General features: G+C 39.0%; 1 protein-coding gene across 1 annotated transcript in view; it reads right to left on the bottom strand.

Moving 5' to 3' along the window:
* Positions 1-261: 261 nt before the first annotated feature.
* Positions 262-23,418, bottom strand: part of kpnb3 (karyopherin (importin) beta 3) — a 63,426-nt gene continuing 40,269 nt past the window's right edge. Inside the window, exons 16-26 of the mRNA XM_020519606.2 lie at positions 22,454-22,586; positions 21,021-21,142; positions 19,348-19,444; positions 16,966-17,138; positions 14,789-14,900; positions 14,592-14,647; positions 12,448-12,570; positions 12,135-12,354; positions 6,789-7,017; positions 3,138-3,279; positions 262-1,849 (exon numbers count right to left, since the gene is read on the bottom strand). Coding sequence (XP_020375195.2) covers positions 1,763-1,849; positions 3,138-3,279; positions 6,789-7,017; positions 12,135-12,354; positions 12,448-12,570; positions 14,592-14,647; positions 14,789-14,900; positions 16,966-17,138; positions 19,348-19,444; positions 21,021-21,142; positions 22,454-22,586 — 1,494 coding nt within the window. The 3' untranslated portion in view covers positions 262-1,762. The remainder of the gene's footprint in view (positions 1,850-3,137; positions 3,280-6,788; positions 7,018-12,134; positions 12,355-12,447; positions 12,571-14,591; positions 14,648-14,788; positions 14,901-16,965; positions 17,139-19,347; positions 19,445-21,020; positions 21,143-22,453; positions 22,587-23,418) is intronic.

Below are 23,418 nucleotides of genomic sequence, written 5' to 3'. Positions count from 1 at the left end.
ATGATTTTCTCCTCCACTCTGCAACACAGGGAAAGAGGAGCATGAAGGGGAAAGAACGGGGAAAGGAAGGACTGAGACATGGAGGAATATACCGTATGATAAATGAATTGATGCTGCTGTGTGGTTTAATACCACAAAATACAAAGAAATAGCATGCACTCTGCTATCCTTTTCATATTTAACAAAAAAGCATATCTAAAATGCTTACTTATCTGGCAAATACAGATAGTCAAAGAACAAACTGTGAGCTACAAACACACATTACCAGAACGAGGCAGGTTTTGCATCATTTATTCTGAATTGAATTACATTAAGAGTTGCTTTCTACAGAAGTTAGTAAAATCAAAATTTAGCGGTGTGAAAAAAGAAAATTAACTATAAATACTTTTAACACTGCCAGAGCAGCTATTAGTGGAATAAAGGTCTGCCATTACCAATTAAACTTCCAGCTACTTTCAAATATCACATTGATTCTTTTGTTAAATTTACTTAACTTTCTTCAAGTTATTTAAATGTAAAGGAAATCAAGTCAGCCAGTTTTTTGTAAAACATCTCTTCATTTGTCCTAAAAGCTTAAAAAAATTAAAACTGCTTTACACCTATGTACTAAGTGTACTGCTGTTGTCTGTATCCTAGCAGTTAGCGCCACAATGCCATGCAACACCAGTTCTAAAGTTTGCACACCTCAATAAAAATTTTCAATCTACTCAAAGGAGTGCAAATGTCACTGTTTCAGTTTCCAGTTTGAATTTCCTACAAAACATACATGATGATGGAAGTGGGCAACGTACTGAAATGTGACTGAAAATCATTTAAAGCAATGGTTGCAATATAAACCATGTGCCTTTTGAATGCATAGAAATTGGTGACACCAGACAATTTAATAATGCCTTTTTTATTATTGCAAGTTTGAAGTCGCATAATAAAGCAAGGTACAATCACTGATTTTGTCTTTAGAAATTCCCCAATCTCCTTTCCCACACACACTGCTTGAATCAAATTTGCACTGCCCAAATACTATCCTTGCAGGAAAGTGGTACCCTACAACAGCTACAACACCAAGTCACCATATAAATTCATGAGCAGATTTGTCTGTTCATAGACAGTGGGACATCAAACGTAAGCTGTGTCAAAACGGATTTGCCAACGCATTTCATAAATTGTTTCATTGGACTAAGAGGTACTGCTGAACACACTAATGGAATTCACATTTCAGAATTTGCAGGACAGCATTCAGTGCTGAAAAGGAAAAGAGGGTGTGATTATCAAAAAACAATAGCACAAATGAGAGATCTCGCATGCTGCTGTTTAACTGGTAGGTGAATCTATTGCCTACCTCGAAACGGAAAAATAATCTCCACACTATTTAGAAGTACAATACTAGATGCATAGAAATATCTTACCAGTTTAATGCATACCAACACTAGAGCAACTTGTTTGAAAGTAGTTATGGTTGATATGAAAGTTTTTAAGTTTAAACTGACTGCATTTGTGCCATGTTCTGGTGATACAAGTAGAAAAATAACTATCAGTGCTGTATGGGCCGGCTTGGTTTTTTTTAAGGACGGCGGGGGAAGAGTGATGAAGATATTTCTCTGTAATTTGGAGATGCCTTAACACAGAACATACTGAACCACAGAGCTTCCTGGTACTCACTGCGGTCTGCATAAGTGACCCACACAACAGTTCTCTCACAGAAGAGGGAGAAAAAGGACAAATCATGAATGATTTTTGTTTTTTGCATGTTAATATTTAAGGCCATTCAAGCAGTATTCAACAGATTTTGTATTGCTGCCTGCTGGGCTTCGTTAAGTGAAGTCATGCACTCAGTCCACAGTCCTCCCGAACCCTGAAATCAAAACGAAAACAGGCTTTTCACTAAGGCCAACACCGTTATTTTCAAATAAACAATCAATTGGTAGTAAAGAACTTGAACACTTGAAAAGAGAAACATGTTGCTGAAGCTTTTTGTCTTGCACTCAAAGCTAAATTTGAAACAATCAACTTATTCAGAAAAAAAAGGCACAAATTTGTTGGTAAATTGAATGATTGGTCATGGCATTGCATTCATCAAGGCTGGCATGCTAACCATTTGACACCATTTTATCCTTCAATGTAAACCATCCATTGTTTAACGTTTGGCATCCTTTTGTTTATTCTGATAAATGCAAGATCAAAAGGTTTGGCAAAATCTCTTTTCAGAAATAAACAGTACAGCAAATGTTTTATTAACCTGCACCTCTGGCACCAGGAGTGTGCCAGCTTATCGAGAGGTCCACATAATCAATGTGAAAACACACGCTAAGTAATAGGAACATAAAGCAGAGGGTACACACATCACTGTTATATTTTATTTACAGCATAAATTGCAAATAATGTAACCTTGCCTTAAACAAAACTTACCACAGAGAGCCTTTCTCACTCACATCCTCAACTGACCATTCTGACTTCGTGGAGATTGAGTTAATATAGTAAACTCTAAGTCAACCTTACCTGACATTGGGGGAGTTTATGCCAAAAGATGGACAGCTGTCCCATGGACTTCAAGCAATAGCCTAACGTGGTCATATTCATGGCCTCGTACATTACAGAAAATTTCCCCAGACACCACCATCAAAAACCCTGTTCAACCATCAGGACAGACCTATTACAGGTAGCAGTTAGGAGGGAGTTGCCTTGGGAATGTTCAACATTGGCTCCTGACCCCATGGAGGTTTCATGGGATCAGGCCATGCAAGAAAGAAACTTCCTGCTGATTCCCAAGTACTGCAGCACTTCAAGATGATGGCTCACCACCATTTCCTCAAGATCAATTATGGGTAGGTAATAAATGTTGGCCTAGCCAGTGGCATCACATCTAATAAACAAATAAATTTTAAAAAAAATGTTAAGTTGTGCATCCTGCAAGCACTATCCTCAACTGAACTGCACCATATGGCAATGTTACTAAAGTGCATTAAACAGAGCACAGAATACAAATTGTGCCAAGTATTCTTAAAAATGTTTCAGTTATAGACATTTTAAAAAATAGTAAGACTCATTATGCAACATAAACTTAGTTGGTAAACTCTTAATATAACATGCACAACATTAGAAATGAAAGGCATTTCACTTGGTAGTAACAGTAACAGACCTACCTGTACTTGTCGAATTACATTTGCCAACCGTTTGCTACAGGCATCTTCATTCTTTATAGCTTCATTCGTGAGACCGTCAGCAATGATAGCAAACACTCTGGGAAGGCTGGAATTATTGGGTCCAAGAACGATTGGATTATTACTGTGGATGAAACATTAGAATGAATTTCCTTGTGATACAAATTATTTCAACTTTAGACTGCACACCTCACTTCATTGTAAGGTACCTCTGAAATTATGCACAGTAGAAAATTTGCATTTTGGCCTAACCAAACAAATTGTGCAATTGATAACCAATTTTCCCCCTGTAGTGTGTTGTTCTAAATGCCATTCATCTATTGTATTCTTCTATTCTGAAAAATTGCAAATATACCTGAAACTATGTGCCCCTGCCTCTGTAATCTGACCCAGACTCTCAAACCACCGAGTGCACTGAGCTCTTCCAATTCTGGCCTCATGCACATCTCCACCATTTGGCATCACTCTACTATTGACATCCATGCCTTCAGCTGTCTGGCTCCTAAGCTCTGGAATTTCCTCCCTAAGAAGTAAGCTCCCACTGCTTGTCTGTCTCTTCTCCATTAAGATAAATTTTAAAAAGAAAAATCTGGTCTCTGCCAGTTTTTGATTACCTTTTGCAATATTGTCATTCCTTCAATGTCAATATCTTAGAATTCCCTTCCTAACAGCACCGAGAGTGTACCTGCACTACAGAGACTGCCACGGTTCAAGAATGCAGCTCACCATCTTCCCCGGGAAATTAAGATTGGGCAATAAATGCTGCCCTAGCCAGCAATTCCCACATTCTGTGGGAGAAACTTGGAACAGTTTGCCACTTTAAAGGCATGTATTCATGGTGGCTCAAATATCTACTGCCTCATATTTTCATGACTAAATATTTCTAAATTATTGCTTCTTTAGGATGACAGAATGTCAAAGATCAATTTGAAATTGCCTGGGAAAATGTGGCCCCTGCTATGCTCCAGCATAGCTTGATACATCATGCTCTAGCACCACCTAGAGGCTCACATGCAAATACAGCAGCAATTGACTTTCAGTCACAATCACTTCATTCTTAATGTCCTTGCCCATAACCAAGCAAATGGCACAGATCATGTGCAATTAATGCAGGCAGCAATTACAAAGGCATAACTTAAACTATTCTGAGCAGCTTGATGACTTCAGATAATTCAAGATCTTGAACAAGTACCTGTCCAATCCTCCCTCTGCGAGTCCAAACAAGGCACCAATGGTTACCTTGTCCCATAGATGATCAATAGTCAGTGTTGTAATAAAATGGGAGGGAGTACAACACCTCGTGTTTGAGGGAGGGTAAACCTCCAGTCCAACCCACCATTTCAGCCGAGCTGCCTCCCTAAACAATTTTAGGACTTTAACCTCAGCAAAGTTGACCATATTCAATACAGGGCTACTGGCATCAAGTTCAATTATCATTTTTGGATTAAGGAAATGCTTGGGTAGGCCAGTGACATTTGTTCCTGCAATACAGGGCTACCCCATGCACATGACAGTCCACAGTGAGAGCAAAGAAATTGCATTAAGGTGAATGGACCCAGTGTAAGAAATAGGGACTACGTACAGCTTCAGAAGCATGCAGTCAACATCAATTCAAATGTTCTTTCCCTCATCATCTGACTATCTTGTATAGAACAGCAGCCTATTCATTATAGATTTCTAAACTTTTATTCAAGTGTCACATATTGCAAATATGCATCTCCAAACCCAATGTAAAAAAGCACAAGCAAATCTCCAGTTAATGCCCACCATTCGAATACTATTAACCAATTAATATACAATTAGCTGTAAGCTAGTTGCTTCAATAGTCATAATATGCAATATTTCAGGGAAACTTTGACAACTTTCCTATTCAACTGTTGCAACCTCAGCAGAAAGCCACACAGGTGGGTAAATACACCTTCTGCTGAATCTGATCATCCAAATTTCCTGAAGTGGATTTTGAGAAATTTCTCCCTCTCCCTAAAAGTGATCCTTGTTCTAACATCAGTGGGATTCAAACTAAATTAAGAGCATTCTGATTATTCAGCTCAAGTTCAACTGATGTCATTTGTGCTCTGTTCAGATTTAGGAAGAAAATCAGGGTCAGTTTTACTTTATGATTAAATCTGAACCCTTGGTTCCTCTACACAATTAATTAAAAACAGACCCAGAGATTCAGCTTGATGACAAACAGATTCCATGCTTGAGAACTAGCAAACCTTTATATCAAAAGCAATTTGAGCACAAGACAGGCAAGACTCCCATTCTGAGCCAGTCAGGTCATCACAGCAGATTAATTTTAATGTAGAAGAGCTGAAAGTGGAGGCAAATGAAATCCATTCTCTCCAGTGTTGGTAGAATGAATGCGATGCTTCACAGAAAATAAATTATGGTTTCCTCCCAGCTCTCCATTAACACAGATCATGCCAGTTGTGAGGAGATAGATCAGCAATCTAGAATTATTTCTTCCCACCCCCAACCCCAACCATCTCTAGGCTCAGTCTGGTTCTTGTGCTAATCTTCAAGCACTTTGTATTACAACAGAATTTGTATCAAAAAGAAGGTGGATGTTTGATTGAATCAAGACTAGCAACAGGATCAGGTAAATAGACCACTCACTGAGTAGCATGACTTTGCAGATGAAAAGATTTTTTGTTTACTTCTAAAGGAACAATTGCAGAAACAAAAAACTTGAGTTTGGAATTGATCTGGTGTTGAGAAATTGCAAGCACAGATGGCAGCTGAAACAGCTATAAGTGCAGTATCAAAGAAAGCAAAGTTACTAGAAATAGCAGAACCTGTGAGAAGGTCTCAAAATATTGGGTATCCTAAATGTACTTTACAAGCTTTGTTACAGAGTTCAATAATTCTAGATCTTAACCTCTGTACCCACTCTTAAACACTAAGTGCTAGTGTAGATTCTCCTTTTCCCATTCACCCCTCTTTTAAACCCCTTATTACCATTCCATTTTGCTTTGCACCATCACCTCTTTTGCCATTGAATTCTTCCTGCCTTCCACCCCAATTTCAGGCAAATCACTTTTGCTCTTCTTCTCCACAACCATTTCCCTATCTGAGCTTGCTTAAAACCTGCCCACAGGTCTGACACCTTCCAGTTTTGATAAGAGGTTATTAATCAGGATTATTAACAATTTCTCCTGCCACAAATGTTGCCAAACCAGATCAAAAGTTTCCAATGTTTTGCAAGGACTAGTCCCAAATTTCTGTTGGCATCAATTCATAACTCAGTGAAGACTAAAACATCTTAAATTGCCTAAATCAAGAAAAATTAATTCTGCTAGTAATTACAATGAATGATCAGCATCCTTTCAATATATTTTTACCAATATTTCTGGAGATCAAAAGCAAAATATTTCATAAGGAAATCTCAGCTTCCAAAAGGAAAGTGAAACCTCTTTAATCACAAGCAACTAAAATTAGTGTGAACATACGTAAAAATAGCACATTGCAGAACCACACAACATAGTCCATAATGTCTGTTACAGCTCTTTCAGGGATTTTATGCAATTAGCTCCAGGCTTCAGCACTTTACCCCTCAGTCTTACAAATATTTCACAAGTTCTAACAAGTTATATTTAATTGAAATCAGACTTAGCCAGAAATAAAACTTGCCTTTCAATAAGATCACACAAATAACTGAAAGTGTGAACTGCTTCTTCCTTGTCTTCATGCAGTGGTAGCCATGACAACCAGTGAGGTAAAATCTCATTGACATTTACACATTCAGGTCTATACTTCATGACTTTCCCTACTGCAGATATACAGTTTTCTGTTGCATTAATATTTTCTTTGGATCTGGACCCTTCCATCTGAATAACTCCCACCAGGAGTGGAATTGCCTCTGTTGGGTAAAAATAAAACACATTTGTCCAAAAATGACATACAGGAACACAGAAGTTAAGAGCAGACCATTTAGCCCTCAAACCTAGTCCACGATAAGATAAGATCAGGATAGCAATTATCATGCAGATCGGCTTTGCTACCATCTCAATGTCAAGCTTACATTGTGATCAGATGCCTAATGCCCTACAGCTGCCTAGTCTTCCTCAGGTTATTCTGGAAGGGAAAGGGGGCTCAATAATTTGTACAGATAAAGTTAGCCACCTTGTGCTGCTACTTGGCAGTAAACCGACAAATTGTTTTCTCCACTAAGAGAATGCTGCCATCAGGCCAAAAAGATGTTTTACTCATCACACAAATGAGTAATGTGATATGAGAGGTGCAGTGTCGGTGTGATGCCAAGTATATTTCTGTACGCCTCAAAGAGGGGCGGACCATTTCTAGCAAGACATCCCGTTGACCATTCACAGTAGGCAACAGGCCAGCGTGCTTAACCAGCCTTAAATTGGAGGCCTTAGAACAGTATTCCCACCCACACATTGGACATAATTTATTAAATAATCTGAATTAAGAATTACACCTTAAATTAAATTTTAGATTATCAGTTTGGCTTGCAATGTTATGCACAGTCATGTGCCAGAAGCTACGAATGTGAACACACTGGACCCTATTTTGTGTAGGCAAAAGGAATCTGTACATTTGTACATCTTTTTCATTGGGAAATAAAGAGGTCATGGAGACTACCAATTTACACTGTATTCTCATGACAATACCCTGACCAGTCTATCTGCTTGACCTGAGAACTAAGACTGACAATCAACTGCTCTTGCTGTGTCTCCATCCCAACAATGGCCCAACCAACCAGCAAACTCCTCTGCTGCAATAGAAATTGCTGTCCTTTTCTCAAACCTGCTTCTTGCATCCTGTTCTGACAAGTGAAAGACAGAAAGCTTTGACTTCTTGTCTTCTTTTAGCAATGTTTAATTTCTGAACTACCAAGCAATTATTTAATTCAATAGATACCAAAGAATCTTAGAACGACTGTGTTATGAATTAGAGTGAGCAAAATGTGACACCAGAACTCAATGTGTAAACAATGAATCTTTGAATTCAGTTCAAGCACTACCGATGAAAAAGATGAAAAGAACTGAAAAAATTAAGAAAATATCGTCGGATTAGAGCACACTATCTTAAATATAAAAGACTTACAATACATGAAGCTGCACATGACTAGGATGAGATAGTCCACTCAAGCCACATTTATATAAATTTACAATTTCAGGCTTTGTGAACCAGAATAAGTGCAGCATATGCAGAAAATGTGCAATTCAGATTATAGACGCTTGGGGAACAAAAGTATTTATCGTCCCAATCAACCATATTGTTTCTTGTAAAACTTCATTGTCAAAATGTTTTGTTATCGAGCCTAAAAGTGATCTGGGAGATTCTGATCAAGCATATTTCCTGAAAGAACAAAGTTGGCTAAAGAATAAATCAAATAGTGTTAGATTGTAAAACACACATTAATAGATGTTCCATATTACTTCTATGGAACACAAAATCAGAATCACTTTTGGTGCAACTTGGAAGTTAAAGAGATTCCTCTTGCAACCCGCATTCATTTGTTTAAAATAACATGTCAGCAAAGCTAATATTGACGGAAAAAAAAACCAAAAGAAAAATCAACAATACAACTATTTTCAAAAAGAAATCAATTATTGGGCTGAGGGGGACACTGGCAAGGCCAGCATTTCTTTGGCCATCCTTAATTGCCCAGAAGGTGGGTGAACTGTTCTGGAACCTCTGCACCCTTCTTAGAAATGGAGTTCCATAATTCTGACCCAGAAATGGCGAAGGAAGTGCAATATAGTTCCAGGTCAGTATGGTGAGAGTGAGAGAAGAGAAGAACTTGCAGTTGCTTGCATTCCCATGCATCTGCTGCCCTTGTTCTTGTATGTTAGGTGTTGTGGGTTTGGAATGTGCTGTCAAAGAAGCCTTGTTAAGTTGCTGCAGTGCCTCTTCTCGATGATGCACAGCACATCTGTGGTGATTTAAATAAACATTTAAGATGATAAATGTGCCAGTCAAATTGGCTGCTTCATCCTGGATAGTGCAAAGTTTCTTGAGGATTATTGGAGTTATACCCAGCCAGGCAAGTAGGGAATATTTCATCACACTCCTGACTTGTGCCTTGTAGATGGACATGCTTTTCTTTGGTGTGCGCACGCCGGTGTCTTAACATAGAGTCTCTTGATGTCTAGACTTCAGCTCTTTTGTCCATGTTTGGATCAAGGCTGTAATAAAGCCAGAAGCCAAGAAAGCCCTCGTGGAACCCAAAATGAGCATCAGTGAACAGACTATCCCCTTGTAAGCCACTTAACAACACTGTCAACAATACCTTCCATCACTTTGATGATAATGGAGCGTAGACTGACATGGCAGTAATTGGCCGGGTTGGATTTTTCCTGCTTTTTGAGCACAGGATATATCTGGGTAACTTTCCATATGATTAGATGGATACCAGTGTTGCAGCTCCTATGACAATTTGTAATTACACGGCAGCACCTTTGAATCAGACTCGCTTTCCACCACATTAAAGAAGAAAGTCTCCCACTGGACAAGGTTTCAGAAAAACATTAATAATAGAAGTGCACAATCTAAGTTACCATTAACTTTTAAAAAACAGACAGAATCTTTATTTCTGCGGTTAGATTGAAATAAAATTGCACCCTTCAGATAAGGCTGTTCATACCATGTGGAAACACTCAGATCCAGCACTCAGTGATAACATCAACAAATTGAGGTTTAAAATAATCAGCCACATTTCTACAATCTCAATCACCTCCTTAAGAGTTAACCTATGCTGAAATTAAGTAGCAAGTTTTGGAAACGAACAGATACAGAGTCATACAGCACGGAAACAGACCCTTCAGACAAACCAGCCCATGCCGAACATAATCCCAAACTAAACTAGTCCCACATGCTCCTGGCTCATAACTGCCCAAAAACCTTTCCTATTCATGTACTTATCCAAATGTCTTTTAAATGCTGTAACTGTACATACATCCACCACTTCCTCAGGAAGTTCATTCCACACACTAAACACCCTGTGAAAAAAAATTTGCCCGTTATATCTTTTTAAAATCTCCCACCTTAAAAATGTGCCCCCCTCATCTTGAAATCGCCCATTCTAGGGGGAAAACAATCATTAACTATCTATACCTCTCATTATTTTATAAATTTCTATCAGGTTGCCTCTCAACCTCCTACACTCACGTGAAAAAAAGTCCCAGCCTTTCTTTGTAACTCAAACCTTCCATACCCAGCAGTATCCTGGTAAATCTCTTCTGAACTCTCTCCAGTTTGATAATATCCTTTCTATAACAGGGTGACCAGAACTGGACACAGTATTCTAGAAAAGGCCTCGCCAATGTCCTGTACAACCTCAACAGGACTTCCCAACTCCTATGCTCAAAAGAACTGAGCAATGAACACAAGCATGCCAAACATCTTTTTATCCACCATTTATGTTTGACGCAAACTTCAAAGAATTACATACCTGCACTCCTAGATCCTTCTGTTCTACAACACTACCGAAGGCCCTATCCTAGTTTGCTGTACCAAAATGCAATACCTCGCATTTATCCAGACTGAACTCCATCTGCTATTTTTCAGCCCATTGACCCATTTGATCAAGATCCCTTTGTAATCTTAGAAAACCTTCTTCGCTGTCTACGATGCCACAAATTTTGGTGTCGTCCACAAACTTACTAGCCATGCCTTCTATATTCTCATCCAAATCATTTATATAAGTGACAGAGGACCCAGAACTGATCCCTGTGGAACACCGCTGATCACAGGCCTCCAGTCGGAAAAGCAACCCTCCACCATTACTATGTCTCCTGCCATTAAGCTGATTATGTATCCAATTGGCACAGCTCACTGAATCCCACGTGGCCCAACTTTACTAATCAGTCTACCATGCAGAACCTTGTCAAAGGCTTTACTAAAATCCAAACAAACGTTTACTGCACTGCCATCATCAACCTTTTTGATAACTTGCTCAAAAAACTGAACCAAGTTTGAGAGACACGATTTTACTTGCACAAAACCATACTGACTATCCCTAATCAATTTTTGCCTATCTAAATGTCTCCAAATCCTGTCTTTTCTAATCACCTCCAACAACTTACTCACGACTGAAGTTAGGCTCAAAGCTCTATAGTCCCCCAGTTTCTCCTTACAACCTTTCTTGAACAAAGGTACCACATAAGCCACCCTCCAGTCATCAGGCACCTCACCCATAGCTATAGATGATGCAAATATTTCGGAAGGGGTCTCACAATTTCCTCCCTTACTTCCCAACATATTCTGGGATACATTATATCAGGTCTTGGAGATTTATCCACTTTTATATTCTTTAGGACCTCCCAAACTACTTCTGTAACGTAAACTATTTTCAAAACATCAAAATTTATTTCTCTGCATCCTCTAGACTCCATTTCTTTCTCCACAGTAAAAAGTGACGTGAATTATTCATTTAGTATCTCTCCCATCTCCTGGGGTTCAACACAAAGATGACCTCTTTGATCTTGAAGGCGCCTTTCCTCTCTCTAGTTACCCTCTTGCTTTTAATGTATTTTTCGAATCTCTCCAGATTATCCTTAACCTTATCTGCCAATGCTATCTCATATTCCCTCTTTGCCTTCCTAACTTCTCTCAAGAGTGCCCCTACATTTTGTATTTATTAAGAGATTCAAGTGAACAAGGTTGTCTCTATTTAAAATAAGATTATCTTTTAGATTTGACTAGAACCCCATTATCTTTATTCATCCATTGTTTCTTAATCTTACCAGCCTTACCCGTCACTCTAGCAGGAATAAAATGTCTCTGAATTGATTTTTTAACCTTTTCAAGATTGGCATAAAATTTGATTAAGTGAGGCTACAGATCACAATAGAATCCTGGATGTAAGAGGTCATTTCAATATACATTATGTGCACAGCTAAAAGGGGATAAATGTCATGGGTTAGACTTCTGCTTTATTCCCACATTGCTTGTAATTTATGGTTTGTTGTTCAAGTGTACAAACAGAAAACCATAACTAATTAAACCTACCTGTACAGAATGGTCTGTAATTCTCTCCACCAAATTGTGCCATAACTCCAACGCCATATGCAGCTGCTTGTCTGACCTCAGGGCTGTTGTCACAGATGTACTGCAACATGGGCCTCAAGAAGTACTCTGCATATTTAAAAGACGTAGGACTGCAATGCTCAATTACATCATCAAAGATGCACAAACCCCACTGCTTGTCAGCCCACGGCCTGTGCGGACACTACAGAAATGAAAAGTATGCATCAGCTTGAAAGCATTGGCAGAACTAGAGTTAATGCCACAAGTCTGGAAAATTTAATTGCTTTAAACTTACAATTAGATTGACTATTAGTGGTAGAATTTGTTCAAACCATGGCAGCACTTTATCTTTGTAACAGCTGAACATCGAATGCAGGATGTCCGAAATTTTAGTCAAGATGTAAACATCACTATCATCCTGTAAGTAAATATAATACTGCTTACACACAAATGATAAAATCAGCTAGAATTCAATTAGAATAATACACAATAACACAATAAGAATTCAGACTTTTTTTTAAAAAGATCCTGATCGATACATTTTGAATCTTAGAATCCCTACAGATAGGAACAGGCTATTCGGCCTATCGAGTCCACACTGACCCTCCGAAGAGCATCCCACCCAGACCCACTCTCTACCCTACCCCTGCATTTCATTTGGCTAATCCACCTAGCCTGCATATTTCAGCACTTCAGCATTGTCAATCCACCTAAACTGCACATCTTTGGACTGTGGGAGGAAATCAGAGCACCAGAGGAAACCCATGCAGACATGGGGAGAATGTGCAAACTCCAAACAGTCAGCCAACTGAGGAATCCAGGTGTTGCGAGGCAGCATGGCTAACCACTGAACCACCATGCCACCTTTCCCAAAATCAAATTACTTTGACATAATAGAAATGAGTGATCTTGTGCAATCTTGACTTTTAGCAGAACAAAAAAATGACTTTTCATAGACATCATTGTAGGTTGTCCTTCATTTTTAAAAAATCTAAACCCTTTGGCCCAGATTTTCCAATCAGGGTCAGAAACCTCATTTCTGAGCTTGGTTAGACAGGGAAAAAAACTACACACTTACACTTGGAAGAGCTTTGCGCAAAAACCTCTGGGGGAAGAATCTACACAGCCAATGGAATGAATCCGTGCTGAAAACCCAACATTTTTTTCAACACGAGCTGCCATATTTCAAGATTTAAAGCCCCTGCAGCCACTTGCACATTTTTACAGCTGCTGAAAGAAGGTAAGGTAGGTGGGTAGGTGGAGCCATAGGTGCCAGGTGGGTGGCTGGTAAATAGCCAAATGTTTATGCTAAGTCAGATGGAGGAGAGAAGTCAGGTCGTTTGGGTAGCAGGGAGAAGAGAAGGGGAAAACGAGCAGCAATCTGGCCTCTCAGGTTAGAACAGACTAGAAGAATTTTGGGTCTGTGGGTTAGACAGTCCTACTTGCTAGATAATTTCCTAGACAATTCTTGAACATCTGTGCATGAGGATTTCCATAAGGTCCTGACACACCACGGCCAGAATACTTCTGGTCTCCAACTGTCAGGAGACTGGAAAACCTGGGCCTTGGAGCTCACCCTCCACTCTCTGCTAAAGTCAAAAACTACCCTGGTGTAGACCACTACAATTGTAAAATAGCACACTAGTCAGCTGTTCAGCTCCTCACATCTGTGCATGTCAACATATGATGTTAAGCCCACCACTGGTGTGTGCTGCATTCCCACAAATCCCACTCTCTCATAGAACAACAGTAAGAAGGAATGACATATATACAGGAACGTCCCATCTTAAAAAATGTTGACAGTTTATAATATATACACTTGTGGGATGTGGTTATCGCTGGATAGCCAGCATTTGTTGCCTTTGAGAAGATGGTTGAGAGCTACGTTCTTGAACAGCTGCAGGAGATCCATAATGCCCTTACGGAGGATATACCAGGATTTTAACCCAGCGACAATGAAGAAGCTATGAAATATTTCCAAGTCAGAATGAAGAATGGCTTGAAGGGGAACTTGCAGATGGCAGTGTTCCCATCTGTCTCCTGCCCTTGTCCTTCTAGATCAAAGTGGTTGTGGGTTTAGAAGGTGCTGTCTTAAGGATCTTTGGTGAATTTCTGCAGTGCGTCTGTAAATAGTACACACTACTGCTAAGTGTCAGTGATTGAGGGAGTGGATGCTTGGAGATGTTATATTGTTCAGCTCAGTTTCTGTTACATTTAGGAGCAGAGACAGTGGGAATAGCCTCCGACATGGCAGCTATGTTAGGGAGGAGAAGGAAAAGGGCAGATTTTAAACACATCTAAAAACACTGATCATGTGCAAGTCAGCCCTCAACTTAGTTAAAAGATTTAGTTTTGCAAGTATGACTTTTATATGAATATACATGGCATATATGTTGATGATAATTTAGCGTAATGTACAATAAAAATACAAGCCATTACTTCATCTTGCAAGTTTTCTTCAACTTGTTCATCGTAGTCTTCATCTTGTCTTTTTGCTAAAGGCAAAAACAATTGAACTGCAATGTTAGAAATCGATAGTTATAAAATCTTAGAGAATGAGAAAACTCAAGGAGGAAGTCAGTCAGAAGTGATAGCAACATGCACAGAAACATCACAACGATATATCACATGGTTACCTTGTCTCAATTCTTGATTTTTGAAGTGTTCTTCTAATTTCCCCTTCATAATATTTCCCAGTTCTTCAAGATGTTCCTTGTTTAAGCAGCCTTCACCCATCAACTCTATACACTAAAGGCCGAGAGGGAAACATGCAACAACGGAATAAACAAAACAATAAATGCACATTATTAAATAAAATAGCTCAGTCCAGCTAATTTCATTACAGGGGCTCCTATTAAGTGACTCAAACTTTGCTCTAGCAACTGCAGTTGACATTTTTGCCAAGTAATCACTTCCTCCCTCTCAAGTTCTGCACCGTCTAATTTCATGATTTCTACTCGGGTTGTCTGACCGCAGAGCATTCATAACATTAGACATTCAGTTAAATATTTCACAGATTTATGACGCTTAGGGATTCTTTGACTTTGAGAACTTTAAAGAAAAGGAAAGAAACAGCTTTCCAAAAGACACTCTTTTAGGACATTGTAAGCTGAGCAGTTGGTGCACTGGCAGGAGGCTTTTAACGTACAAGATCAGCATGGTTTTATTTTGCTACATATTTTAAAAGAACAAAGTCACCAGCAATAGCTGGTATTCAGAAAGGTGCTTACACCAGACTCGCCTGAACTCTACTGGTTATTGAAGGTAGGCATGGTGGCAAGCAAGTACTAAATTGAGGGGAACTCCAACCTGGTGTGGTCTTACATCATGCAAAAGGCCCAAAGTGGGTTTATATACGTGGGTATTCTTAATTTTTTTTACATACATATACAATCATCTTCTGCTTTGTTTGCGTACTCTTTGTCTTCTCTGACATTCAACATTGAGTATGTTATAACCATTTTATTTCATAGTAGTTAATGAACCAAAGAAAGGATGTTGCAATTTAGAAAGTTCAAGTCAAGGCTGTTGAGGAAGCAACTAACAACGCAGACCACAGTATCCTATAGCAGCATAATCAATTATTTTGTAGTTCAGGCAGAGATCAATGGGTCTATGGACATTAAGAGATATTAAGGGGTCATTTGTGGGACCTTTGTTATTTGTTATTTACATAAGCGATCTGAATGTGGATGTACAAGACATGATTGGTAAGTTTACAGATGATACAAAATTAGGACGTATCGTTGATAACAAGGAAGGTTATCAAAAATTACAGAGGGATCTTGATCAGATGGGGAAACGGACTGAGGATTGGCAAATGCAATTCATACAGATAAATGCGAGATATTGCACTTTGCAAAGTCAAGCCAGCTGGGACTTGTACATAACTGGTAAGGGGTCCTAAGGAACATTGTGTAACAGAGGGACCTAGGACTACAAGTACATAGTTCGTTAAAAGTGGTGTCACAGGTAGACAGGGTGGTGGTGAAAGTGGCATATAGCATGCGGGCCTTCATTGGTCGAGGCATGGAGCATAAGAGTTGGCATATTATATTACAGTTGTATAAGTTGTTGGCGAGGATGTATTTGAAGTATTGTGTACATTTTGGTCACCTTGTTATAGCTGAGACATAGTTAAACTGGAAAGTATGCAAACAAGATTTATGAGGATGTTGCCAGGACCGGCAGGCCTGAGTTATAGGGAGAAGTTGGCCAGGATAGGACTTTATTCCATGGAACATAGGAAAATGAGGGGTGACCTTATTGAGGTATATAAAATCATGAGGGGCAGAGATAGGATAAAAGCATATAGTTTTTTTCCCAGCGATGGGGAATTGAAAACTAGAGGGCATAGGTTTAAGGTGAAAGGGGAAAGACTTAAGGACCTTAGGGGCAACTTCTTCATGCAGATAGTAGTGCGTATAATGCAATGGGCTGCCAGAGAAAGTGGTTGAGGCAGGTTTAAAAACATTTGGATAGGTACATGAATGGAAGGGTTTAGAGGGAAATGGGCCAAATGCAGGCAATTGGAACTAGCTGAGTGGGCAGCATGGACCAGTTTCAGCTGAAGGGCCCGTTTCCATGCCATATTACTCTGACTCTAAAGGATTGGGGGTATGGGGGTGCGCTACAGCAAGGAACAGTTGAGGGACAAGATCAAACATCACCTTAATGAATGACAGTTGACTCTAAAAGAGAGCTTTATGCTGCACATCACTTGACACTACCAATCTAATTTGGCATGAATCTTTAGAAGCATCCCACTTTCATGCAAAATAAAGAAAGTTCCATTGCTCTACATAAAAATTACCTTTGCAAATGAATGCATAATTTCAGAAAGAACATCAGAATCTGGCTCTGTACCAATTCCTTTGATGAGAGAATCACACATAAAATGCCACATCTGTGTCACATACTCAGGTCCTTGGACACGAGCACATTCCAATAACAGAGGCATCGATTCAGCTGCAGCAACACGAACACGTCTCGTTGTCAAGGAAGAACACAGTATTCAAAAAAAGACAAATCTAACACACCGTCATGGGAATTTAATGTTAAAATTATAGCCTGCAATGACTGTGATAAATAAACAATACAGAAGAGAATGTGGGAAGCTGGAAATAATGATAAGTAGGTTTGCAAATGACATAAGGATGAACTGAGTGGCTGGCAGTAAGGAAGATAAGAAGATCCTAACTTACAGGAAGATCGACAGATTGGTCATTTGGGGAGATTAATGGCAGATCGAATGTAACCCTGAAAGGTGCAAGGTGATGCACTTTGGAAGAAGTAACAAGACACGAGTCAGGGTGCTTGTCCACAGATACCTGAAAGCAGCAGGACAGGTTAATAGAGTAGTTCAGAAGGCATATGGGACACTTGCCTTTATCAATTATGGTATAGATTATAAAAGCAGGAAGGTTATGATGGAAATGTTCAAAACTTTGGTTAGGCTACAGCTGGAGTACTGCATGCGGTTCTTGTTGCCACACTATAGGAAGCATGGGATTGAACTAGAAGGGGTGCAGAGGAGGTTCACCAGGATGTTGCCCACAAGGTTGCAGGGGTCTTGGTAGAGGTTTATAAGATTGAGGGGCATGGACAGGGTGGATAGGAAGAAGCTGTTTCCCTTAGTTGAAGGGTACAAGGAGCCATAATCTTAAGGTGAAATGCAAGAGATTTTGAGGGAATTTAAGGAAATGTTTTTTCATCGAGAAGGTAATGGGAATCTGGAATGCACTGCCTGGGAGGGTAGTTGAAGTGGGAAACCCTGCAATTTTTTTTAAAAGTACTTGGATGAGCACTTGAAATGTCATAATATTTAAAGGATTTGTGCCAAGTGCTGGGAAGTGGACCAGTGCAGATTTACAGCAGTTTTATCAGTGCAGACACAATGGACAGAAGAATCTCTTCTGTCTTGTATGAAACTATATTTAATCAGATTTGCATTTAAATAGTAGCCTTTAAAACCACAGGAGATCTCAAAGCACTTCAAAGTCAATGAAATGGCATTGTTGCTGTAAAGTAGGAAATACTGCAGTCAACTTGCTATATACAGCACTGTGATAATGACCAGATAATTTGTTTTAGTAATGATGATTGAGGGATAGATATTGGCCAGGACACTAGAGATACCTGACCTTCTCTTCTATAAAATTGAGCCAATTGTCTTTTACATCCTCTGAGATGCATTTACAGATTTGGTTTTACCTCTTGTCTGTAAGAAGCACCTCCGACAGTGCAGCACTCTCAATACAGCGTCATATTGTCAGCCTAGCTTCTGTTTTCAAATCTTGGAGTGGGACTCAAAACCCCAACCTCTCACGCAGAGGTAAAACTGTCCACTATCGGAACTACCGCTGACACCCAATTCTAAGTCAGTTACTGCACAAAATGCTTACAGTTGTCTTTTTGTCAAATTTAACTGAACATTTAAAGGATCTCATCCCAATTTCAACTGTATTCAAGAAACAAAGAATATTGTAGTTAAGCCAATCCAACAGCATTTAACAAAACTTTTAAATATCAAGTATAAAAAAATTAGTTGTAGATCAGAACATTTTATTTTCTTAAATTTTTTAAAATGGGAACAACATTTTCCCTTTATTTTGTTAGCAGGAATTTGAAAAGAAAGTCCTGTATTTATATCATAATTCACAACCAGACCACATAGGTGGCAAAGTGGCTAAGTGGTTAGCACTGCTGCTTCACAACTCCAGGGATCCTCATTCGATTCCACCCTCGGGCCACTGTTTGCGTGGAATTTGCACATTCCCCCGCCGTGTCTACATTGGTTTCCTCTGGGTACTCTGGTTTCCTCGCACAGTCCAAAGATGGGCAGGTTAGGTGGATTGGCCATGCTAAATTGGCCTGTAGTGTTCAGGGATGTGCAAGCGAGGTGGATTAGCCACGGTAAATGGGGGGTTACGGGAATCAGGTGGGATATGATTTGGAGGGTCAGTGCTGACGTGATGGGCCTAATGGCCTCTATCTACACCGTAGGCATTCTAGATAAACTTTCAGGGTAAACTTGCAAGTAATATCCCTGGATCCACTGAGAACAGCTTACAATCTAACTTATAAATGTCAAAACACTTTACAATGAACAAGTAATTTTTGAAGACTAGTCACTTGTGTAGAAAGCAACAGCCAATACTTGCCTAGTAAAAACAAATTATGAAAGAAAGGATATCATCGTGAAAATAAAACTTAAGAAGTGGAACCATCAGTTTCACCACTTGCTCTGTGTATTCGGCAAACCCTTCCTTCAGCTCCTTTGCGTAACATACCTAAGGACGGAAATCAATTTCACATCAGCAGTTAAGTCAGTGAGGCCAATCCAAATCCCATTAAAGAAAACATTCACTACTTTAAAGCTATTATTTCACCATCTGATCAGAGATTTTTGTTTTAAAAGAAAAATCTCACTTTTACTTGCAATTAAGTGACTCATTTATGGAGTGGGTAAATGCATCAATAACAGTGCTGATTTATTAATAGGATTGCTGAAAAATGCAAACTGCAGTATCTGGCTGGTTAGCACAAGTAGAACAATTTAACAGGACGGGATTTCAGTTTCTACCGAAATCCCAAACTAATGTCAACATCCTGGCCGGAGACAATCCAAGCTCAATGTTATTTCTCAACAATACTTGCAGTGTTTCCATCACTACACCAGAGTCATTTGTTAGGAAAGGTGAGATCAATTTAATTAACGGGCGAATGACTTTGAAAGCCTAGCCAGACTCGAACATTTAGTCATCAAGATTACAGTAATCAAGTTAAAATAGTACTCTCAGGTCTCAGACATATGGAATTCCTATGGTGTTAAAAAGCATACAGCATTGCAACTTATACAATTCTTTCCTTCCTAATATCCTTGGGTGCCTTTCCCAACAGTATCGGCAAACAGTATTAGCATCAACACTAAGTACAACAACTTTAGATCCTGACCTGGGATCCCAAAAATAAAACAACTGGAGATTGGGCTGTTACCACTTGCATCACCTCTGGAACCATCACTTGTTTCTTTTATTTGACCCATTGTCACACAGAAGAAAGGAACAATTAAAATCAGTAAGTAAGAAAGAAAACTTGTGTTTATTTACTTTATTTATATTTATTTTAGTATCCCTTTCACTAATTCATCACTCCTACTATCCTCCCCATCAGACTGGACCTGTCAGTTCTTTTCCACTAGCCAACCTTGGTAATGGTTCTATTTTAGACTTTTTCACCTTTTCCATTCTGAGAAAACATCATTACATCACATAAGCAAGACGCTAGAAATCTGAAAGGAAGTAGAATATTCTGGAAACACTCTGCTGTCAGGCAACATCTTGTGGAGAGAAAAACAGCATTTCACAACTTGAAACATTAAATCTCTTTCCCTCTGCACAGATTCTGCCTGGCCTGCAGTATTTCCAGCAATTCTTATTTTAATAAAGGTGGCGATCTTCCTGATCTCATCCACCACATAGTCCATTGACCACAGGACCATTTGCGCAAGTATTGGTGTTAAATACACATTTCTATTGGTCTTACAGTTTAGCAACAGTTAGTGAAAATATCCACCTTGACAGCCTCACTATCGTTAAACCAACGACACTCCGAAAATGATAAAAGAGACCTGGGCTTGCTTTTAAAGACATGAATTTTAAATAGCAAACACTGCGTGAGCTTAAAGGAGTAACAAAATACTACTGTGCAAATGTAGACTCTGCACTTTATTCCACCCACATTGTTCAACTGATTTAAACCTGGTCAATTCTCATTTTCAAAAATTTGCACAATGCTCTGAATCAACTTTTTAAGAAAAAGAGGTTTAATGTGGGCAGCATTAATCAAAGCCAAACTCTCACTCACCAGCATCTGACAAGCTGTTGCCTTCTCCTCTAAACCTGCAGTTTTGATTCCAAAGCTCTGTTGATCTCCAAGGTTTACAAACTCCCATCCATCATCCTCACTCATGTTCTCCATATCTTGAGCTGACAAAAAAAACTGCACCTTACACTTATGCTCAACAACTTGTGTTCATCTTCAAGTTACAAAAACATCCAAATTAATATTACTAAACAATATATGTGATGCCAAGGAACAGAGATATCAGGGCAGGTGATTACAAAATTGATCAAGGAGTTATGTTTGAAGGAAAGTCTTAAAATAAGAGATTTCTTTTGGGGTGGCGGGGTAGTAATTTCAGCCATCAGAACCCAGACAACTGAAGGCACAGTCAACAATGGAGGAGAGATTACAGGTCGAAGCCAATTTTCAGCAACCTTGCAAAAGTCCATCATTGCCAAAAAAAAATTACTGCCAAAATTTCACTGCTACTTGAAGCAGCAATATGGTCACGCCTCCATTTTGATTCCTCAATCTACCCTCGACCATTACTTGCCTATTTTTCAATGAAAATTAATATTGTCCACATGTCAGAGAATTTGTTTGAGATGTTTTTAACAAACTAGAATGCTCTTTAAACAATGGGATGGTTCTTCCAGCATTGTCTCAGTGCTATTAAGTGCATAACCAGTGATCAATGCAATCAATGATTGCTCCATCTGAACTAAATGGCAGTTTTTTTTAGGGCACATACATGTGTTAATCAGTTTTTTAAAAATGATTTAGCTGCTCAGCATTTGTATTTAACTGGAATATGTATAACTTTAGACCCCAATCTTTTCCAATGCCTCCTGTGCTTGCCTGAAGAAAAGTTATCTTGTGCGCATACTTCCAGGTCCACAAGTGCCCACAGTCATTCCCTATCTCACTGATTTGACACACGTGTAACTAATTCCACTGCCAGAGTAAAACCAACTGTTGAATCTTTCATTCAGCAAACATTCATACATAAACACGCTTTCCATTGTGAGAGTGAATATTCTAGGTGATGTACTCAATAGCATGTGGAAAAAGTTCCAGACGTTTTGATTTGCAGAATTATTTCTAAAATTATAAAGTAATCTTACCCAAGCTTCACAATTTGTCTTAACCTGAAGGCTTGGAACAATATTCCACAAGACGGTAAGAAATACATAAACTGTTCTTTTAAATTCAAGTTAACATCTATTAATGAACTAGCATGGACTTGTTGAGCTAAAAGGCCTATTTCTGTGCTATAAATATTTTGAGATATGCAAATATTTGCTTGCCTAAAAAAGTCGACTTCAAAGTCAGCAGGGTCATGGTTCCCATTGTAGTAAAAACACAAGACTGTATTGTTAATTGATTGGCAGGCTACTTTCAACATAAAGTTGCAATATTCATGCGTAGAATGGATAAAGGCAGGGAAGACTTACTGTCTAGGAGGGCCACCTCAGGTTTAATTGAAGCAGTCTTCATCAGCGGCCCCATAACAACTGGAAGATATTGCTGGAATTCCTTACCAAGAATCTTGCACATTCTTGCCCAAGCAGAGATCATATAAGATATCTACGAGAAATTGAAAATTAGCCCAGTTGACAGCTTAAGTTGCAAATCTCTTACTGTTTCCTTGTGGAGCTAACAATTAAGAGTCAGGACTACAGTACTGAACATATGCACAGACAAAACTACAGCCTTACCTTTAATTTGTTAATGTAAGCTTTACAGTAATATTCAGGGAGGCATTAGTGGTTGTTTATGTCAAGATTTCATGGGTACATTTGTTTTATTAATAAATATGCTCCAATTAGTCATGGCAATTAAAAGTAATTTTAGTTTTGAAATGGATTCTTTTAAACACGAAAGAAATTGATATTCTGCAGAAGAGTGAACTATTGTTGCAGCACTTAAGCATCAGTGCTGCTAACTAAAATAACTCCAAAGACGTGAAGACATTTTTTAAAAAATTAATTTATGGGATGTGGCATAGCTGAAAAGGCCAACATTTACAATGCCGATCCAGTCTTTTATTTGAAAAATTACATTCAAAACAATTCACAAAGTTCATTTGACTCATTTCCGAGATGAAGGGCTCATCTTATGAAGGAAGATGCACAGGTTGGGGCTATACCCATTGAAATTAAGAAGAATGAGAGGTGATCTTATTGAAACATACAAGATCCTGAAGGGCAGGGGTTCAATTTGGTTTTTTTTTTTTGGGGGGGGGGGGGGGCGCCGGCGGTGGTGGAGAAAGAGGGCTCTTTTTGCGATTCTCTCCAGAGTTACTTTTGGATTTTCAGAGGCTCCCTTTTCATCCTCGCTAGTTCCATTATTGTATGTTGTAGACATGTAACAACATCCCGTTATGTATCTGAATTTTTTCTGGGGAGGGTGACCCTTT

The sequence above is a fragment of the Rhincodon typus genome, chromosome 6 (assembly GCF_021869965.1).
Source record: "Rhincodon typus isolate 14 chromosome 6, sRhiTyp1.1, whole genome shotgun sequence".
In the NCBI taxonomy this organism is placed as follows: Eukaryota; Metazoa; Chordata; class Chondrichthyes; order Orectolobiformes; family Rhincodontidae; genus Rhincodon; species Rhincodon typus.
Note: the sequence above shows the minus strand (reverse complement) of the source record. Positions and strands in the feature narration are given on the sequence as shown.